The sequence below is a fragment of the Lepidochelys kempii genome, chromosome 6 (genome assembly GCF_965140285.1).
Source record: "Lepidochelys kempii isolate rLepKem1 chromosome 6, rLepKem1.hap1, whole genome shotgun sequence".
NCBI lineage: Eukaryota > Metazoa > Chordata > Testudines > Cheloniidae > Lepidochelys > Lepidochelys kempii.
In genome coordinates this window covers 102,607,855-102,630,932 of record NC_136385.1, presented here as the reverse complement: position 1 = coordinate 102,630,932, position 23,078 = coordinate 102,607,855, and the positions used below count along the sequence as shown (strand labels likewise).

Below are 23,078 nucleotides of genomic sequence, written 5' to 3'. Positions count from 1 at the left end.
GTGCAGCCAACACTGCAGCCTGCTCTGTTTCCACTGCTATCATCATGTGTGAAGCATTTTGTCTGCAACTATAAGGATTTCCCAGGGAGATCCAACTTATTGTAGAAGACCTTCTTTTCAACAGATTTATGCACTTCGATGAGTCCACAGATGAATCCTTGCACACTTTAAAGAATTTAAGGGCTGCACTCAGGTCTCTTGGGATATACACATCCGTGAACAAAAGAAAATTTAGTGGATCACAGATGGTTCAGAGATTCCTCCACACCCAGTTTCCTGTTTTCCATAAGTCTGCCAAGCCACGCAAAAAGAGACCAAGAAATCAGAAAGAGAGGCTGCCTACCACATCCACTACTACCACCCAGCCCTCCTCCTCATTGAAACAGCAATTTTGATGGTTCAGTTGAGGGTGCAGAAGATCCCCTTTATCGGTATCTTCATCTGCATCATTCTACCTACTCTTTGGAAATGGTCTCTTCTGCTTTTGACCTTCATGGGAGCAGATTGTAGCCAACAAATGGATTTTGGAAGGTATAACATTGATTTACTCCAGCCATTTTACCTCTGTTCCTCCATGCCACCCTCCTTTGCAGTAAAGATAGCTGTGTCTCTGTTCCACGGGTAGGGACTACAACTCAATAGTGAAAAGTCCCTTTTGACTCCAGTTCAGCAGAGAGACTGTATACGTGTTTGTCTGCATGCCATCATGTCCAGAATTTAGCTTCCAGCTCACTGGTTTATGGGACTGACAAACCTTATTTCCAAGATTCATATAAGTCCTTGGACGTGTGCAAGAAATTGCCTCTGTTAGGCCATATTGCAGCTTGCACTTTTGTAACACATGCCAGGTTACATCTTCATTGCTTCATTGCTTCCGGGGATAGCTCAGAACAGGCTTCATTTTGAACACACACAGTCTTGATAAACTGGTGTCTGGTCCTGGCTTGGAGCTAGACTCACTCAATTGGTGGAAGAACCCATACAAAGTTTGTGAAGGAGTTCCCTTCCACTGCTATAACTAGAACTTCAGAAGCCTCCATTTTGGGATGGGGAGCAAACCTCAGGGGACACACCATTCAAGGCAAATGGTCCTTTAGGGTCCCTTCCCTTATTTCCAGGAGAAATGTGGAGAAGTCAGGAATGCCTGTATCCACTTCCTTCACTTAATCAGGGGTCAATCCATCAAAGTCATGACAGACAATGTAGTCTGTATGTTCTACATAAATCTTCAAGGTGGGGGGTAAGATTCCTTATCTCAGCCTCTTACATCCGAGGCACTCAAACCACGATAGCTGATGATTAAGCAGGCACTTCTCCCAAGATTACAAGTGAGAGCTGGATACTCTGATTCATTCTCTTGTCCTGGGGTTTCTAGAAGTAGACCTTTTTTGGCACCATTATCAACAGAGGGCAAAAATTTCTGCTCAAGGGGCCTTCTCTCCCTCAACATTGTTAGCAGGGTCGTCCCTAGGTGGGTGCAGGGTTTCTATCTGCCGGAGTGTGCTCCACCCAGGCCCCGCCCCACTCCACCCCTTTCCCCAAGGCCCCACCCCATTTCTTCTCTGCCCCCTCCCCAAGCCCGCTGCACCTTCGCTCCTCTCCCCTCCCTGTGCCTCCAGACACAGCGAAACAGCTGATCGGTGGTAGGTGCTGGGAGGGAGAGCGCGGCGCTGATCGGCGGGCTGGAGCGGGAGGTTGGTAGGGGGCCGCTTCGCTCCGCCTGCCCCCCGTCTTACCTTCCTGCTCACCTCCTCACAAAATGCTGGGCCCCCCCAAAGCACAGGGCCCAGGACAGTCGCCCCGATTTGCCATACCCAAGGGATGGTTCTGATTGTTACTATTCCAGAAATTTAACAAGATCAAGCAAGACAGAGTTAAAGCAAGACAGAGTTGAACAAGTTCAAGCAAGACAGAATTGCACCAGCTTGTCCGAGACAAATTTCCTCACATGGTTTGCCTTGCCTCTTGCCTGCTGTTGCAACTTCTGATCATTTCCCCACCTGCTATCTCAGGAGTTCAGTTGAGTCTCCATTCCAACCTGAGCATTCCTCATCTCAGAGCTTCGCTCCTCAGTGGTTCTTGGGGGTAGAAGTTTCCTGCCCAACAGAAGTAGACAAGGTCCTATTAAACTACAGAAAGATTTCCAGTAGGAACATTTATCTGCAGTAGTGAAAGAATTTCACCATTGGCATATCTAGCTACAGGTCTCACCTGTCCATTCCTCCCTCTCTACTGTTCTGGATTACTTGTTGGATTTCAAAAAATCAGATCTCTCTATAAACTCTGTCAAAGCTTATTTAGCAGGTACTACGATCTTCCATTCTTCTCTATGGGGATTCTCAGTGCCTATCCAACAACATCCAGATTCATTAAGGGGTTAAATATCAGAGGGATTTAAGTTAGTCTGGATCTGTAAAAGCGGCAAAGGGTCCTGTGGCACCTTATAGACTAGCAGATGTATTGGAGCCTAAGCTTTCGTGGGTGAATACTTGATGCATCCGACGAAGCAGGTATTCACCCACGAAAGCTTATGCTCCAATACGTCTGTTAGTCTATAAGGTGCCACAGGACTCTTTGCCGCCATTAAGGGGTTAGTTAACCTTTTTCCACAGATTAGAGACCTCACTTCCATATGGGATTTGAATTTGGACCCCATTTGTATAATGAAACCTCTCTCTGAGCCACTAGCCTAATGTTCTTTGCTACACTTGTCAATGAAGACATCCATTTTGATGGCCATCACCCCTTTCCAAAGAGTTGGAGAGTTTAATAGTAAATCCCCCCCTTTACAGTTTTTTTTTCCCAAAGAAAGTATTTATGGTCCCATTCCAAGTTTCTGCCTATAATGTATACTCTGATTTCCATGTTAATCAGTTCATCCACCTTCCAGGGTTTTTTTTTTCGAAGCCACGCTAGACCTACCCTGCATTCCTTGGATGTTAGAAGAAATATATAACAATGGAGATTGTGGTCAGGTCACAGTACCAACTGCAAAACAGCAGTCAGTGCTTTCCCAGTCTTAATACAGATGGATAATATGTGAATTCTTTAGAATGCCTGTATTCTCATTATTTATTTCTATGTGCAAAGTTAAATCCTCTGACTACTTGTCCTTTTTCTTTGGAGAGACTTCTTTGTCTGTTACAGAATTACATAGGTAATGCTCCTCTTTCAAAAACACATTATTTTAAAAGAACAGTGAGGTCTGAGTGCAAGGCTAGAAGTCAGATTCCTGAATTCTTATAATCATGTGTCTGACTGATTCCCTCCATAGTCTTGGAGAAGTCACTAGGAATCTGATATTTTTATTTTTTTTTTTAGAAAATTGCAGAAATATAGTTGCATACCTAGTTTGCAAGCACAGTTATTTCAATTCCCCATGCAAATTAGATTATTAGATGACTACACAGTTGGTTAGTTATGCATATAACTAGTAATTTGTAAATACAAATACCCATGGTAATTGCATTTGCAGCTCAGGCATTAATTGCACATGCTTTTGCAAAATCAGTTATATATATTCTTGAAAATTAGGCCTTTAAATGTGTCTACCTCAGTTTCCATATTTTAAAAATTAAGGTGAAACGTGCTTCTTGGGGAATTCTGAGGATTGGTTAATATATAAATTGATGATTGTAATGTTCTTTGGAGATTATCAGTGCTGTGTAACTGCAAAATATTACTCTAGTTACTCTTTGACTTTGATATGCATGTGCTTCAAAACCAATTTTTGAGGTTAGGAAAAGATGCAGGCTGATTCAGTCAATGCCTTAGAACAGTTTCCTGTACCAGTGAGATTTTTTTCCAGCTATACCTTGATTTTTTTCCATTTTTTAAAATTGGTTCAAATTTTGAGACTGCTGGTAATGTATGGTCTTTTTATGAATCTGGGGATCACATTTGAACAGCCTGTAATGAGATACAATCCAATCAGTATGGTGCCTTGTAAGTCACAATAAACTTTGCTTATTAAGCATTAAGAATAGCTTATATTCTAGAAAGGAAATGCAGAAGTAGGAGCTATGTGAAGACAAGGGTAACCATTTCTACAGAATGTGAATTCTGCTACTTTAAATATCTTTCCCTAATATTCTGTGTGAGGAAGTTTTAAGAATATATCTTTGACACTGGTTTACTAACTCTCCCAAGTGATAATTCAGATGATTCCTTAGATCCATGCAATTCTTTCCTAGAAAGAGCCTCTGTACCCTTCTTCACTGCTAAAACTTATTCATTAAGGGATTAATGTTTTCCATAATTTGTCTCCTTTTTAAGCATAGGGTTGAGAGTTATCTTCTGTGATAGACCATTTGTAGATGGACTCTGACTCAGATCTGCCCTCAAGTTCTGAGTGGCAAGTGCAGTTTTTTTCACAAATGTCAGACTTATTGCTGGTACTTCAGAGTGTATATAGACAGTCATTTGAAGTACAGTCAACCTCCAACTGCTTGTTCTAGACTTAAGGTAGTGTTTTGTGTTCTACCTCATATTCAGACATAATTTATTAACTTTGCAAGTTAAAAGGATCTAAAACATAACCAGATCTAAATCTGGTACCAAGCTTTGGTTTTCCAGCGTGTGTCCTGAAAGCGGTCTGCTGTTCCCATAACGTATTAAGTTCCACACTACATAGATGCAGTATATCATGAAAATGTAATTTGCAGCTTATTGTATTCTGAAAATGACTAGACTATAACGTCAGGTGGACAATGTAGACTACAAGCACCGGCAATGCTGAAGCGCTCTCCCAGCACTCTAAAAAAAAGGCCCACCTCCACGAGAGGTGTAGCTACCAGCACTGAGAGTGTGGCTCCCAGCGCTGGGGCACTGTCTACATTGGTGCTTTACAGCTGCAACTTGCTGCACTCAGGGGGGTGTTTTTTCACACCCTGAGCGAGAAAGTTGCAGCGCTGTAAATTGCCAGTGTAGACAAGCCCAGAGTAAAAAAGGTTTTGCTGTGTTCTAGCAAAATCAAAAATGGGTAGCTTCTAACAAGGTTAGTGTGTACTAGTATCTTTAAACATCATCTCCTGGTGGTAGAAGACCAATTAAAATAGTCTGATTGCTTGCAACTTATTATCCATGAAGTGAAGTCTGAAATTTAGCTTGTTAAAAGGATATTTTTGATCAAAAAAGCGGTAATCACACAAACTTTTCAAGAAACTAATAAAGCATATATGAAAAATTGGGTCATTTTAAGTTGACTGTCCACTTGCAAATAATGTCAATTATCTGATAAAAGACCCGTGAAAATTTCCTAGTCACAGTATGATAGAGACAAGGTGGATGAGAGAGATATACTTTATTGGACCAACTTCTGTTGGTGAGAGAGACGAGCTTTCAAGCCACACAGAGCTCTTCCTCAGGTCTGGAAGGTACTGCCAATGTCACAGCAAAATGCAAAGTGGAACAGATTGCTTAGGATAAGTAGTTAGCACATGTTATAAGGGACCATTCAAGGTAGAGTGGCCTGTTAACACCTTATCAGTTATAGGACAAAATGAGGGGTTAGTGGCTTACAGATAGTTTTAATAAGCCATAAACCCAGTGTCTCTGTTCAGTCCATGATTTTTAGTGTCTATTAGAGAGATTAATTTAAGTTCGCAGGCTCGTCTTTTGAAAGTCTTGTGCAGGTTTCCTTTAAGGATGAGGACTGAAAGGTCAAATATAGTGTGATCCCTTTGTGAAAAATGTTCAGCCACAGGTGACAGGGTATTTTTGTCTCCTATGTGAGTTAATTTGAGAGCATAGTGATTGTCTGGTGTCACCCACATAATTGTTGTTGGGACATTTAGTGCACTGGATGAGGTACACCACATGTTGCAACAGGAATGGGTAGAACCCATGGATCTTGAAAAGTGCGTTGGGGGGAGTTAATTGTAGCAGTGGAGATATGTGTGGAGGTTTTGCATCTGTTGTTCTGGCAGGTTTTGGACTTGCTTTGAGTTGGTGTGTCCTGGTCTGAGGTGAGCTTGCTTCTGATGATGAGCTTGAAGAGATTGGGGGGTTGTTTAAAGGCCAGAAGTGGGGGTTCAGGAAATATTTAGTTCAGGATGGGGTCTCCATTGAGCCCCCCCCCCACTGTTCCTCAGACGTTCTTGTTAACTTCTGGATATGTGCTGGAAATGGCCCACCTTGATTATCACTTCAAAAGGTTTTCTCTCCCCCCGCCCCACTCTCCTGCTGGTAATAGCTCATCCTAAGTGATCACTCTCCTTACAATGTGTATGATAAACACCAATTTTTTCATGGTCTGTGTGTATATAAATCTCCTCACTGTATTTTCCACTTTATGCATCCGATGAAGTGAGCTGTAGCTCACGAAAGCTTATGCTCAAATAAATTGGTTAGACTCTAAGGTGCCACAAGTACTCCTTTTCTTTTTGCAAATAGAGACTAACACGGCTGCTACTCTGAAACCTGTCTGGATGAGGTGGATATCTCTGCAAAGTGCGGTATCTGTCACTCTTTCCTACCCAGAACTCGAGAAGCTCGGGAGCTTCACCTGGGGAACCACCTGAGACAGAAAGCTGTCTGATCTGGGCCAGGGAGACTCCCCTGCACATTACTAGTGTCCCTCCAAGCATGTGCCTTGGAGTGGAGCCCCCAAAACCTAAGTCAAAAGAATCTTCTTCTAGGCTCCCCATGAGAGCAGTGGGCAGGCATGAGCGTAAGGATAGATCCCCATTGAGGGCTGTCCATTAGAGATGTGCTTCCTCCCTGAGGTTTTCCAGATCTGGTGAGACTTTACATGCGAAATCTAAGGACCTGGTTCTTCTAAAGACATCTGGGTTGAAGGGCAAAGGGTGTAAAAAGAAAGATCCGGTGGTTCATTCGGTCATCTCGGTACTAAAGCCTAAGGACTGACATTCGCTGGTTCTGTCTGAGTGCTGGTCTGAGCCAATCTCGATACCACTGAATTTGTCTAAGGACTGTCCGGCTGCCGTGGATGCACTGGGTCTATCAGACTTGACTGCCATAACCCCTAGTGCTTCAGAGTGTACAGAGACTTACATAACACTGGAGGATATAGTTCTCCCTTACCCAGACTCTTCACTTCTCTCCAGCTTGGCCTTCTTGAGGGATATAATTACTCTGGAGGAGGAGCCTATGTTGGTGTCCCAGGAGCTATTCCACCTCCAACCGTCGGGCTGGAGTGCTTCAGTAAAGACAGCCCTGCTGCTACCAGTAGAGCAGTTTTCGGGCTCAGATGAGTCACATGTACTAGATGCTCTGGTATGTCTGCGGAGACAGATGAGTCCTGACAGATATTCAAGGAAATCCTAGATGGGCGAGGTAATATATTTTATTGGACCAACTTCTGTTGGTGAGAGAAAAAAGCTTTCAAGCCACACAGAGCTTTTCTTCAGTATCCTGGGACCAACGTGGCTACAGGTACACTGCAGAAAATCAAGGAGTCTTGCTCGTTGTTCCTTAGGGTATTACACCCCCCCACTCACACCCCAGATTGCAGTACTGATTCCCTTAGAGTCCCTTCCAACCGGTCGATACCTCTTTGTGGCTTTATTGGGGTCCGGGGGATCCTTATGGCAGGTGCCTGGACCCTTCTCAAGAATTGTACTGCTCTTCTCCCTCCTGCCAACTGGGTCTGTAGGGTACAAGGAGGAAGAGGTTGACCCAAGTTCACAGCTTCCGACAGGTGTCTCCTCCTTATCCTTGGATGAAGTGATGAGTCTTTCCTTGCCACCTCTACTGGATTATCGGAACTACTGCAGAGAGTTACCAGTGTCCTACAGATTCCACAAGAGGAGGTCCAGGACTCTCAACGCTGGCTTCTGGATATCTTACAACCTAAGAGACCAAGTAAGGTGTCTCTTCCAATTAATAAGGCTATACTAGAACCAGCCAAAGCAGTGTGGCACACTGTGCTCCTATGCCAAAAACTCCTGTCAAAGGAGCTGAATTTTTATTCTCCCACCCTGCTCCCCAACTCTCTGATGGTACAGCTGACTACAGAAAAGGCTCGGACGCACTAACAAAAGGCCATCCTGGCAGATAAGGGCTCTAAAGGGACTGGACCTCCTGGGGAGAAAAGTCTTCTCTTCCCCAGGCTTCCAGTTGTGTGTCATAACTACCAGGCTCTGTTAGTGAAATATGACTCTTAACAACCATTCCAGGCATGTGAGCTTCATTGACAAGCTTCCCACAAAGGACAGAGCCCAATTTCAGTCTCTTTTAGATAAGGGAAGGCTAGTAGCTAAAACAGCTCTCCAGACCACAATGGATATGGCAGACACAGCTTCCACAAGTCTGGCCACTGGCTTAGTCAAGAGGAGTGACTCTTGTCTGCAATTGTCAAGGTTTCCTAGGGAGGTCCTCCCCTTTGATGACTCAAATCTCTTTAATTAAAGAAACGGCGAGTCCTAGCATTCATTAAAGGACTGGAGATTGACTCTGCATTACTGGTGATTTATACTCAACCCCGAGGAGGAAAAACCAGAGACAATCCTATAGACTAAAACCGCCCCCCTCCTCATATACCTTATTACCAGCACCCAGCCAAGCCTCTGTGGAAACAGAGCATTCAGAGGCCTTGCTTCATAACCCCCTCCACTGCCACAGCCTTTTCTCACTCTCAGCCACCCACCAATGGCTATTTTTGACATACTAGTCAAGACCTGCCTACCATCACTGAAGCCATCTACCTCTTCTTCCCATTATTTTTGCATGCTGTCTCACACTCTTTGCCCACAGCTGGAGGTTGATCATGAAGGAAAGTTGGGTTTTGGAGATTATCCATCAGGGATGCTCCATAGAGTTCCTCTCCTTCCTGGTCCCCCTTCAGGGACCACTCTCACAAGGTGTTTCTTCAACAGGAGGCAAAATCCCTCTTACACTGAGAGGCAATAAAATGCGTTCCACCTCGATATCAAGGGGAGGGGTTCTACTCCTCGTATTTCCTGATTCCCAAAAAAGAGAGAGGGTGTAGACCAATTCTGGACCTTTGGCAACTGAGCATCTTTATTCAAAAGCTGAAATTCCAGGTGAGTGATGTTGCCCTTTCATGGAACCAGCCAAGAAATAACCACAAACAAAGGTTAAATTGAAGCAGTACTGGGGGCTGATTTATTGCTTGCTTCCCTTATTTATGCAATTATACTCTCACACGCATTCCATTCATACTGGCAGGCTGTAGATGCAGGTGTTGCTTCCTATCTTAGGTGATAGAGACTGGCCAGGTTCCAGCTTCCCAGAGATTGAACCGCTAGGCAATGAGAGTCTCTGAAATCCCTTTGAACCTGTGTGAGGGCTCTACTGTTTCCGGTCCAGTCCTGAGTTTCTGCTGTTGTAGGTTACATCTCTCTCTGGCCACTACTGCTATAGGTTTATGTACAGTACCATATACAGCTTAATTATCTTTACACAGTAATATTTCGGTTCAAGCCTTGCGATTGGTTTCTTACACTCATACTATCTCACTCACTCCTTACATATTGATTACATATGCATAAGCATTAATACAATTGGTAGTATAGCTTTATGCAAGCGAGCGACATCAGTGGGGACATCTGCTGTTGTTTGTGGTTCAGTCAGGAAACTGTGCAACTGCACTTTCAAACATGACAGGAAGTCTACACAGGCAGACTATATTTGAAAAAGCAAAAAGAGGGGGAGTAGATGGGGGAATGAGCTGCCCCTCCTCAGGAGCAAAAGCTATTGCTGTCTGAGCAATGGATGGGGGTCGAGCCATGGTTTGGGCCACCGCTGGCTACAATTGCGTTGTCATCAGTAATCCATGCCCTTCAGGAAAGGATGTGGTTTGTGGCTCTCAACCTGAAGGATGTATACTTCCATGTGGGCATTCACCCCTCACACAGAAAATTCCTGCATTTCATGGTAGGCCACAAACACTTCCAGTTTTAAGTGCTCCCCTTTGGGCTGGCCATGGCATCCAGAGTATTTACAACAGTTTTCTGTGTGGTAGCAGCCGAGATGAGACACCAAGGCTACACAATATTCTCATTGCTGAACGATTGGCTCCTGGTAAGCTTGAGACCTTAGGAGGTCAGGTCAGCGACAACATTCCACCGTACAGCTTCTAGCAACCCTAGGCATTTGCATAAAGAGAGAAAAGTCTATTTTGTCACCCACAAGGACAATAAACTTTGTAAGGGTAATGTTGGATTCGGTTTCTGTGAGAGCATTCCTCCATGCAGACAGGTTTCATATAATGATCAACCTGAATTCATGCATTACCCGCAGACCATGAATTACAGTGCACAGGATGCTTTTCATTGTTAGGCTATGTAGCCGCATGCACCTAGTGCCTTTCACTGTTAGACCACGTGGCTCCATGCACCTACCTGTCACAGTTCACCAGGCTTCACCTGCCATGTCTGCAAGCTTGACTCCACTCGATCTATTGACTGGACAAGCACCACATCAGCTCCAAGGTGGCCGTTCCCACCGGAGTTATCACCGCCTCACTTGGTGGTCAAACCCAGAAAAGATCATGGTGGGAATTCCCTTCATCCCTCTCACCTCCAGAATCACCATTGTGACGGATGCTTTCCTCCTAGATATGGATGATCACTTGGACAACCACACTCCTCGGTGTACCTGGATCCCACAAGATGCCAGACTACATATAAATTTACTAAAACTTAAGCAGTCCGCCTTGAGTGCAAGGCTTCCTTCTGCTCATACGCTCACTCTTTATGAGGGTACTGTTGGGACAGTATCACCATCATGGTCTACCTAAACAAACAGGGATGAGTGAGATCTTGTCCCCTCTTCCTGGAAGCATTCAGACTCTGGAAGTGGTGCATCAGGAACCACATCACAATACAGGCTGCTTACTTTCTGGATATCTACAACTCCCTTGCAGATGAACTAAGCAGAAGCTTCTCAGCAGACCACAAGTGGGAAGTCCAAGACACAATCCTAAGCAAGATATTAACACAAAGGGGTATACCATAATGGGACCTCTTTCCATTCCCCCCCCCCCCCAAAAAAAAAAAAAAACCCAGGAATCTTTCCATGTATTGCTCCAGAGGAGTCATGGGTCGTGGCTCCAAGTGTGATGCTCTACTACTGTCCTGGACGAATGACCTCAGATATCTTTCCTCCCATTCATCTTCTTCCACAGGTCATAGGTAAAGTAGGTTGCGACGGAACTAACATCGTTCTCCTAGCACCCTACTGGGACCTGTTTGCCTCCCAGACGAACAAGAAGCTCAACATAGAGAAGAATCGGTAGCAAATCTGAAGGTGGAAGGCAATTTGGGTGGAAGTGATCATGAAATGATAAATTTCATGAGAAAGGAAGGCGTAAGACCAGTAGAATAAGGACAATGGACTTCAAAAAAGAATACTTTAGCAAACTCAGAGAACTGGTAGAAAAGGTCCCATGGGAAGAAAATCTAAGGGGAAAAGGAGTTCAGGAGAGCTGGCAATTTCTCAAGGAGACATTATTAAGGGCATAACTGCAAATTGTCCCAGTGCAAAGCCAAGATAGGAAGAGGCAAGTATGGCTCCATCAGGAGCTCTTTAATGACCTGAAAATCAGAAAGGAATCCTACAAAAAGTGAAAACATGGATGAATTGCTAAGGATGAGTATAAAAGAATAGATAAGCATCATCTTCTTTTTCCTTTATGCCGCTTTTCCTTGTGAGAATCGTGGCAACAGCATGGAGAGTAGGGAGGACCAGACCTCCCTTTCCTTCACAGCAGGTTCCAGCTCCTCCTGGGAGATTCCCAAGCATTCCCAGGCCAACCAGGAGGTATAATCCCCCCAGTGTGTCCTGGATCAGCCTTGGAGCCTCCTTATCAGATGCCCGAACCACCTCAGCTGGGTCCTCTCAATCTGGAGGAGTAGCGGCTCAAGCATGTAGGGACAAAATCAGAAAGGCTAAAGCACAAAATGATGTACAACTAGCAAGGAACATAAAAGGCAATATGTTCTTTAAATACACCAGGAGTAAGGGAAAGATGAAATTAGTGGGGAAGGAGAGCTAATAGCTGTTAATGGTGACCGGATATTAAACACAACTAATATGTTCCTTCTCCCTTGTTGTCAATAAGTGAAAATAGGGAAAGAACAGTTTAAAGAATATTTAGATATGTTAGATGTCTTCAAGTCAGCAGGGCCTGATGAAGTTCATCCTTGGGAATTTAAGGAACCAGCTGAAGCAATCTTGAGCAGTTATTTTTGAGAACTCATGGAGGATGGGGGAAGTCCCAGAGGACTGGTAAAGGGCCAACATAGTCAGCCTAACTTCTATACCTGGAAAGATACTGGAACAAATTATTAAGCAATCAGTTTGTAAGCACCTAGAGGATAATATGGTTATAAGGAATAGCCAACATGGATTTGTCAGAAACCAGTCATGCCAAGCCAGTCTAGTTTCCTTATTTTATAGGGTTACTGGCCTAGAGGATGGGGGAAGAAGAAGATATGATATATCTTTATTTTAGTAAGGCTTTCGACACAGTGCCACATGACATTCTCATAAGTAAACTAGGGAAATGTGGTCTAGATTAAATTTCTGTAAGGTGGATGCATAATTGATTAAAAGACTAGTTGTCAGAGTAGTTATCAGTGGTTCACTGTAAAATGGGTGGTGTATCTAGTGGAGTCCTGCAGGGGTCAGCCCTGGATCTGGTGCCATTTAATATTTTAATTAATGCCTTGGATAATGAAGTGGAGGCTATTTTTACAAAAATTGCAAATGACCTCAGGGTGTAGGGGGAGGGTGCAAGCACGTTGGAGGGCAGGATTAGAATTGAAAACAACTTTGACAAATTGGAGAATTAGTCTCAAATCAACAAGATGAAATTCAATAAAAGAGAAGTGCAGCGTACTTCAGTTAGGAAGGAAAAATCAAATAGACAGCTACAAAATAGGGAATAACTGACTAGGCGGTAGTACTGCTAAAAAGGATCTGGGAATTATAGTGGATCACAAATTGAATGAAAGTCAACAATGTGATATAGTTGGAGAAAAAGGCTAATAGCATTCTGGGGTATATTAACAGCAGTGTTGCATATAAGATGTAAGAGGTGATTATCCCGCTTTACTCAGCAGTGGTGAGGCTTCAACTAGAGTAGTGTGCCTAGTTCTGGGTTTTAGGAGTGATGTGGACAAATTAGAGAGAGTCCAAAGGAGAGCAACAAAAATGATAAAAGGTTTTAGAAAACCTGATCTATGAAGGATGGGGGGAAAGCTGGCCATATTTAGTCTTGAGAAAAGAAAACTGAGGGGAGACCTGTAAACAGTTTTCAAATACATTAAGGGCTGTTGATAATGAGGGTGGTGAGCAATTGTTCTCTGTGTCCACTGGAGGTAGGACAAGAAGTAATGGGCTTAATCTGCAGCAAAAGAGATTTAAGTAAGAAATCAGGAAAAAAACTATGATCACTTCCACCCAAATTGCCTTCCACCTTCAGATTTGCTACCGATTCTTCTCTATGTTGAAGAATCATACCTGGGAGGAGAAGCAGGGACACAGCGCACTTATGGGAGCAGGTGGAGGGGGGTGGGGATTTTTGGATGTATCCTCCTTTGTTGTCAGTTAGCCTATCTCCCTCCCCTGGATGGAGTGAGAGCCTATTCTTTAGGGCACAGGCAATCTCAGTAGCATTTCTCCAAGAAGTACCTACACTGGACACTTGTTACATTTTCACAAAACATTATACTTTAGTCCAAACCTCTTCTGCAGACTCAACCTTTGGAATGACAATATTGCAAATATCTATACTGCCTGTGTCCTTGTAGCCACATGTGTAATACAGATAGAGTTCACACGTCTCAAAGAACCTCCAGTTACAGGTAAGTATCCGCCATTTATTTAAACTGGAGAGGGAATCAACAGATATACATTAACACTGTGGGTGTAGCTTAAAATATTTGCCTTCAGACTCTAAGATCTCACCTTTTTATTTTTTCTATTGTCTAGTTGTTTCATTTAGCACTATGGACTTCTGTGAGTGGAGCCCATTTAGTTCTTCTGTCAGCTTTTTAGAGTAATACTAAAATATTTATAGGTTTGTATGTCACCTCTCTGAAGTGTTTCCTTAAAGGAATAAAGAAGCCAAGTTTCTTAACAGATGCATTATTCCATTTCTGGCAGTTTTTGGTCGTGCTAGCAGTATTAACTATGTGTTGAAACTTCTTTATTGCATAAACAATAGTTTGTCTTGGAAGTTACTTTGTACCCTTACTTTAATGTCTAAAAAGAGACTTTGACATCGACTTGCATTGATAACAGGCCATCTATTTAAAAAAAGGCGGGTGGGGGAGAGGCACTATTCTTGAGATGAAACCTACTTTTTGTCTAAAATGAGTTCATGGTTTCACGGTAAATTTCCTGATAGATCTGAGGCATCTTTAAGAAATAAAACATGTCTAAATCTTAGACAACCCTTAGTTCCCTGTCAGTAATTCAGTGTAGTTTAAGCAAATTCCGTAATACCTGTAACCAGTGTCTCTTAGTGGTGAGAGAAATTAAGAGCTTGATTGTAGAGTAACCACAAGCGCTGAGTGAAGAGCAGAGTGTGGGTGCTCTACCCCAAGAACAGACCAGAGACGATATTGTGACTTGGTCACAATTTGATACCTGGTTTCCCTTTGCTTTGGGAGAGGGTGAGGGTCCTAGCTCTATACCTGGACAGATTTTACTTCTCTACCCTCACCTCCCCCCGACCCCTGCACCAGAGGGGAATTGTGGCCTCGTGGAATGTGTCTGGATAACTGCTTTCTGCAATCTGTTGCATAGGCTGGTAGGGGCCTTCAGAATTAAGTAATTGGAAATAAATGTTTTAAGTGCTTAGGAAGTGATGAGAGTGATGGCACATAGAAAAGGCAGAAACTGGAGTGGCTTTTTGTTTTAATAGTGAGCTGTACAGTACAGCATTGGTAAGAATAATGTAAAATATATCTAATGCAGAGATAATGCAAGTGGGGTCTAAATATCGCTAAAATTTTAATCAATATCCTATTCTAGTAAGCTGAGGGAAAATCTATTTTAGTGTGCCCATGTTGCTATGGTTGCAGTTCATGCACACTTACAATTAGAGTGGGAGGTTTGTTTAATTGTGAATACTGACATTTTTACAGCTGTCAAAATTACATGGTATTTGGGGTATTTGGAGTGTTTGTTTTCAACTCTGATCAGTGTGGTGCTTCTGTTCATTCTGTTTTGCCAACTTATTCTTTTAAAGGAAAATCAAAATATTGAAATAAAACTAATAATTGAAACTAAAATTCTAATATGTATAGAGATTTTCATTGTTATGGATATTAAAAATCAACTAATAATCATAGCATATGAACATTTAATGTTATATACACCATTCTTAACAGTAATATGCTCTACTTGTATTTTAATAAATACTAAAGTTTGATTTTTTGACAGCATTTTTTGTCCTCAAGAAAATACAGAAGAAGCTCTATTGTTGTTGCTGATTAGTGAATCTATGGTAAGTTAAACTGCTGTTTTAAAAACTTTTTTATGTCACTTTTGTCATTTGTCTTTAGAGCACATTTGTCCCATTTCCTGTTACAAAACTAGGCAAGCAGTTCCTTCTGGAACTAAAGCTATTGCTACTCTGACAGGGAGCCAGCAGGAAGTGCTGTGAGGGTCTTATGATTCTGAGTTCCTCTTTCCTTTTGAGACTAAGTGCATTGTCTCTGGGCTGAACCTACTCTTCCTTTAGTTTTAGGGAAGGGAGGTAGAGTCTGTTCCCAAAACCAAGTCTTTCACTTGGCATCACATCAGTGTGAACAGCTGTTACAGCAGCTGCTGCCATTCGGAGAAGCAAGCTTGAAAATTCAAGTAGTTTTTGTTGTAATCACAAAAAACAAAAATTAGATACATGTACCTCTTCAATGTGTATATGGCCAACAATTCTTTTCTGAAGTGCTTTAAAATGTAGATCTCACTCAAGTTTCAAATAACTCTTGATATTGGCATATCGTCTGTATACGGCATCATAGGATGTTGCTGGTGTTGTGTTTTTTGTAAACCCTTGATTTTCCCCTGTGGTTGTTTCCTTTCAATGTCTTTACTGACACCTGTTAAAAGGGTGCCATGCTACTGCTCTGGGGAGGTTTACTAATCGTTGATTACCTACCCGCTGGTAACTTACTAAAGCAAGGTCGGTTACATCCTATGCTCTTAAAACAGTCAATACAAAATCTTTTACTCCTGGGGGAATTCTGTGCCACTGTGCATGTACATATTTTATATGCCGTGCACATTTTTTTCAGAAAATAGCTTCTGCTGAAAAGTTGCTGTGGTTACACCTTTTGCCCACCAGAGGGCATTGTGGCACTAGAACACAGCAGCCTTTTCTGGCCAGCTCCAGCTACGATGTGGAAGAGAAAGAGCCTGCCTTCTTCACAGCACCTGTCAGACCAAGTCAGGAGATATGTGGAGACAGACAGAGTGGGGTTGCTGAGGGGTCAGACAATGCTTATAAGGACTAGTGAGGGAGGACAGACTGGAGCAGGCGCAGAATGGGAGTGGAGGTGCAGGGACACAGGGGGGAAGGAGGTGCAGGGTCACCTGGGTAGAGGGGGAGGCGGTACAGAGCTACAGGGAGGAAGGGGTGTGGCTGAGAGGGGGCACAGACACATGGGGGCGGGAGGGTAGGGACACATGGAGATGAGGGGAGGGGACTGACTGAGGGGGTGCAGGGACACATGAGGAGAAGGGTGTAGGACCACATTGGGACGGGGGAGAGGGTGCGGGGACACATGGGGATGGGAGGAGTGGGTGTTTGAGTTGGGGTGGAGGGACAGGGGATGCAAGGACACATGGGGGAGCAGGGACACATAGGGACTGGGAAAGATGTGCCTGACTGAATGGGAGAGGCTAGAGGTCTGCATGAGGGACATGCCCTAACAATCCCTTCCTGCCCTCTCCAAAAAACCTGATCCATACTTTTCCCACCCAAACCCAACAACCCTTCAAGTTCATACCCAGGCTCCTTCCCAACAATTACTTCCCTCTCCCTAAGCTCCTCTGTTACGCCTGACTTCCCCAAGTCTTTGCACTGCTTCTGAGGGGCGCAGGAAATATGGTTCCGTACAGTAGTTTAAATGAATTATTACTCTGAGTTCTGTCTTAATATGCCTAGTAAGGAATTGATTTGTCAAAAAACATTTCCTGAATCTTTTTTATTGTCTGTATTGTTACAGACATGCTTCCTGATCGGTATTTTGAAATAAATGACCAAAAAATAATTGAAATTGGTGTGATTACAGTAAAAGCTGTTTTATCAGGCACTTCCCCAACTGGAAAGCTCTGTAAAGCAGCATTTCTGATCTTAATTGAAATGCCGGCTTATAGTCCAGTTGGCGCGGGGCTGGCAGGGGGTTGGGGCGCAAGAGGGGGTGTGGAGCGTAGGCTCTGGGAGGGAGTTTGGGTGTGGGAGGGGCCTTGGGGCACACTGCAGGGTGCCAGATCCAGGGGCCGCTGCCTCTGCCCGCAGGTGCCACCCCGAGCACTCTCTCTGCAGATTCTGTTGGCTGGGGACTGTGGCCAATGGGAGCTGCGGGGCAGCGCCTGCAGGCAGAGGCACCGCACAGAGCTGCCTGCTGCGCCTTGGCCTAAGAGCAGCTGGGACAGGTTGCCATTTTCAGGGAGCTGCCCGAGCTGAGCGGCCCCTGGATCTGGCACCCTGCACCCCCTTCTGCACCCCCAGCCCCCTCCCACAACCAAAATCCCTCCCAGAGTCCAAGTTCCGCGCCCCCTCTCACGCCCCAGCCCTGTACCCCCTCCTGCACCCAAACTCCCTCCCTCTTAGTTAACCATCATTTTTCACTTACCGGCACCCCCCATTCCCTCAACATGCTAGATAAAACAGCTTTTAGTGTATATTGTGTTATTTTTGTCTACTAAAATAGGCAGAATTTTGCAGAATTTTAAAATATTGTGTACAGAATTTATAATTTTTTGGTGCAGAATTCCTCCAGCAGTAATCTTTTCACTTTGTGTAATGAATCTGAAACTTGTCCCCTACTTATAATGAACCAAAGGTGAAATTTTCAAAAGCACATAAGTGCTTTCATGTATTGCAGTAAATGATAAAAATGATTATTTTGGTCATTTATTTTTAAAACTCATGAAAATATTTTCATTACTTCTATATAGCTGAAAAAACTTACTGTTAATATGATAGCACATAAATATTGGTATTGCTACCATCATTCTTCCTATTTGAAACAGTCCTGATGCAGAACATTTCCAGAAATTGCATAGTCTTCTAAATAGATAATTTCCAGTAGTCAATTTATTACATTATCATTGTTGCTGTTATAAAGTGCCCTTGTACTCTGGCTTCCGTACATATGTAGTACATGCCTACCTTTGCTTTGCTTATCTAGATAAGATCCTGTAGAGGGGTCAGACTCGTAAGTAGGTCTGAGACACTGGACCTTTAAAATACTCACACATATGTATGAAAGTTCTTTTCCTACTTCAAGCAATTTTAAATTTGTTTTTAATACTTAGGGTGGGAGAATTCTCCCTACTCTCAGGGTATAGGCTGCCATGGTACCAGCAGCAGTGTTCGTGTCACAGCTGACTGCACTTAAGAGGCAGCAAGCAGTCAGTGCCACTGACATGGTGTTACCATGATTACATATGCAACCATAAAAGTAAGAGATTTTGAAGCTAAATATGTATACAGTGGAGAAAGTAAATGCCAAATACTTGTTGATCAAAAGAAAACAAATTCTACACATATGGGAGTACATTTTCAAAGGAAGATGTGGGCAGTTAAGTTCACAACTAATGGAATATTTGTGTGTGTAACTCCCCATGTACCACTTTGAAAATTTACCACTTAGTGTTTGATTATCCTGATTTTATAGACTCTTTCATCCAGTGTCTTCAGAGCCTAAAATGTTGGCCGGTTAAAATAACTAAAAAGTACTTTGGATTTTAATGTGTGATTTTTCATCTTTCTATAAGTGGGGAATGAAATCTGTCCATTCTGACTTCTAATGTGAATCTACAAACTATATAGAAATGAAACTTAAGTAGAAATGAAAACAAGTTGCTAAAAATAATGTTTGGTTTCTGGCTAGATGAGATTAATAGGTGAAGAAATGCTGTTATCAGCTTGTTCTTCAGCTCTGTAGAGGGTCCTCTGACTGTCATTAATATTTAAACAAAACTAAAAAAACCCAGCCACTTTGGGAGCGTCTCACTTCTGATCTTTAATTTGTTTCACGCTATAGCTACCCATACAAATTCAAGTCTGTAGTCTGCAACAATGAAATTTGAAATGAAATTCTAAATTTCAGTTTAAAAGCATGTAGAATTAGAGGACTTCAAGACAAGACGTATTCAGACTGGTGGTTTTGTGATAACTATATGATGGAGAATAGGAGAGGTTGGTTTCGGAGTAACCTTTTAAAGTGGAGCACATGTGGTCTTGTCGTTAAGTCCTAGCACAGGCATCAGGAGACTTGAATTTTATCTCTGCTCTACAAAAGTCTTCCTCTGTTAACCTGGGGAAGTTGGTTTAATCTGCCTGTACCTCAGTATGCCTATTTGTAAAAAGGTGTGTTGTAATTCTGTAGTCTTTGTAAAACATTTTTAAATCCATAAGATGAAATGCACATGAGAAGTGCAGAGTATTGTCAATATGTACACATTTCTGTGCTACGCTTGAGCCATAGGATTGGAGAAGCTGAGCTTCTTGTATGCGGCCCTTCTTATGGAATATACATTGAACTGTATCGGTGTGGGTTATCTTTGGAAGAGACTGTTTATTCATCCCAGAGAGAGACACTGTCATAATGACCTTCAGAAGATGAAGTAAGTGGAACGAAAATGGCACTCTCTGAAAGAAGGATGGAAGACCCCAGCAGCCTGGATCAATCAGCAAAGTTGTACCTTATTTTGATGCAAAAGACAATAAAGCACTAATTATGCCAGAGTTAAACCGCAAAGTACAGCTTCATTTTAGATAATTTTTAACAAAATTATTTTTCTCTGTTTTATACAGTTAGAACATAACAGTGAAAGTAAATCAGTTACAGAAACACTGGATTAGGGTTAATTCGTATATTAAATCCCTCACAAAAAGTAGTGTGAAAAAATGGCATCAAACAGGCTTTTGTTTAAATACAAGTAATCAAATGCAAAATGAGCAGAAGTTTCTATCTTGTTTGGTCACTTGCTTTCAGTGATGATTGGTATTTTGAAACACATTAATAATGACCAGAACCAAGATGTTAGTCAGATTAGACTGACACCCTAAATTTCTTCTTGCTGCTGTCTTCCAGGCTAACCGTGATGCTGTACTGAGCAGAATACCAGAGCACAAAAATGATCGCATCATCAGTTTGCAAAGTGCATCTGTGGTCTATGATTTGCTTACAATTGCCTTAGGGAGAAGAGGTCAATATGAAATGCTATCAGAGGTACGTCTGTAATAGTAAATATTTCCAGTGCCATGTCTTCAGTTTGTTTCCAACTGTTAACATATATGAAATATAGATGACAAAACTATCTGTGGTCATTTTAAAACAAAAATTGCCATTAATTTATTACTCTGTTCAGTTATGTTGTAGTAAAAGGATCCAAACAATTTCATAAAAAATCTTCTACCGTAACAATTGTATTATAAATAAATCCTCATTAGTGAATAGCTGGAAAAGGAATTTATGAAACTATTTCTTTTGAGGTAAGTATTTTATATAATTTCCCCCTTTGGTCTCATACCATTGTGACTGCTCTAAAATGCTGTTCATAATAATAATACCTGGTTCTTACATAGCTAATAACGAGTTTCTCCCTCATTAATTGTCTCTTCAGATCTCTGCTATAGAAATTGCATTTGATGCCTGAAGAGTTTTATTTAATTATGTAATATAGAAATCTGTTCTTTTTAGGTATGCCTTCTTACATGTTTAGGGCATTTTAAAGTGTAATTTCTTATTTCTCAAATGCATAATGGCTAATTAGGCTCTTTGCAGAACAGAAGGTTTTTGTCCTGCTTAAAGCAATGCCTTGAATTCAGCAAAATGCCATTAACTGAGATTCAGGTTAGCCATCTGTATCCACGATGAGCCCTAGTTACACCTGAATTCCATATGTTTCACTTGACATGAAAAGTCTGTCAAGGAATTGATTACCTGGTTAATAATATGCCTCAGAACATTCACTGAAGGATTCTTTACTTAAAGTAAAAAATTCAGAAGTGTTATAATGTCTGTGAAGCATTTCATATCAATATCTCCTCATGCTCAACTCTGAAATGGAAGTATTTCCTCCTGTTGTCAGCATTTTGAAGCTTCAGGTGGTCTACACGCAATTTTTATCACAGTAATAGTAGCCCTTCCATGAAACCAAACAGTATAAAAGCTTAGGTAGGGCTTTCATTTCTCAACATAATCTTGGATTGTCAAATATTTTAAATTTTTTTCCAGTAAATTACTTTGTTTCCGAAATTGTATATCCACTATGTGGTGTTTACATAGAATTTGTTTGGAGCTTCATTTGCTAAGCATGTATCCTAGTGTATTAATGTAGGTTCGTGCACTTCAGAAATGAATGGCCCAGGGTATGTCCCAATGTCCTCCAGTGCATGTAGGCATGTCAATTATACTGATGCATCATGAAACTTCCTCTGATTTCATGGCTCTTGAGTAGGACTCATCCTATGGTTAAAATTAAGTCTTTGCCAGATTGGGGCCTAACCCTTCATAGGTAGAGTCCATTGCAGTACTGTTGGGTTATTTTGTGCATCAGGCCATTTTTCGGAAGCTTACTTTTAGTCATACGTTTTTGAAAATCTTGGCCCAATACATAACGTTTAAAAATATTGATACTCTTGCCATGAAGCAGCTATTCTATATGTGGAAAAAACAACTTATATAAAGACATTATCTATCAGAATAAAATGTATGTCAAAATATAATGCCTGTCCTTGATGGAAAGATACAGATGTACTGTTCTGTCAGATGTTCTGTAAGATCTGTTCTACTCTCATATCGACAAAGCATTCAGCTAGCTCTTAAATCCCATGCACTATTGTCCAAAATATTCCAGAACATCCAGGCTTTCAGGATCTAGTGTTCTCCAACCACCCATGGCATTGTGCAGCTTATCTGCCTTCAGATTCTTTGGTCACCAGCCAGGAGCCTCTAGCTTAATGTTGTTGTTAATGTAAAAATAATAAAATTTGAAAAGTCTTTGATCCATTAGTGTTAATGTACTTCAGCTTGGTCAAAAAGGAGTTGGTAATTCCTGTTTATAATTAATCTATCTAAATATCAAACCAGCAGAGGAAATTTCCTTCCAGATAGCCTGTCATCCTGTCTTGGCCTGACCTTTCCTTTGGCTCCTCCTTGGAGCTTCGTATTACCTTTTGTGTTCTGGAAACCAGGTGATGATCTGTAGGTGCTCCTGAAAGGCAGCCATTTTTTGGAGCCAATAACAGTTTTTGCTCATGCAGAAAGTAATGAAGTGCCTTCAGCAGAGTCAAGGAATAGACCTTTATATCTATTTCCTGATCTCTTTGGGTTTTTTCCCCTCTGGCCAGAATAGTAAGGGTTTTATTTACATTTATAAAGATACTTCTCTGTATAACATTTCAAATCTTCCAAAAATCATTCTGTGTGAATGCATCCGATGAAGTGAGCTGTAGCTCACGAAAGCTCGTGCTCAAATAAATTGGTTAGTCTCTAAGATGCCACAAGTAGTCCTTTTCTTTTTGGAACTCTATAGTGTGTGCTCTCGGAATTAACATAGAGATCAATATGTATGTAGTTACTGTGATGAAGTGTATTTGGTCCTTCGTGAATTCGGGGGAGACCTTTCTGGACCAACAGCATCTTTCCCCAAGCAGGTCACTAGAAAACAAACCCAGTTCTATTTTATCTAGATTAATGGATTTAAGATCATAAAGGATCGTTATGCTTATCTACTGTAACCATTTGCATACAAAGACCATCAGATTTCACACAGTAATTCCTGCATCACATCCATACCATCTGTCTGACTTGTAGCATATCTTTTTTAGAAAAATATCCAGTCTTGATTTAAAAATGTTAAGTGATGGAGGATCCACCACATCCCCTGTTAAGTTATTCCAG

At 42.0% G+C, this 23,078-nt stretch overlaps 1 protein-coding gene across 5 annotated transcripts in view; it reads left to right on the top strand.

Annotated features, from left to right (window-relative positions):
* The window catches only part of TTC7B (tetratricopeptide repeat domain 7B), a 311,774-nt gene that overhangs the window by 115,855 nt on the left and 172,841 nt on the right, over positions 1 to 23,078 (top strand). For all 5 annotated transcript variants that reach the window (XM_073349423.2, XM_073349422.2, XM_073349421.2 and 2 more), the window contains 2 exons: positions 15,379 to 15,442; positions 20,265 to 20,402. In XM_073349423.2, coding sequence (XP_073205524.1) covers positions 15,379 to 15,442; positions 20,265 to 20,402 — 202 coding nt within the window. The remainder of the gene's footprint in view (positions 1 to 15,378; positions 15,443 to 20,264; positions 20,403 to 23,078) is intronic.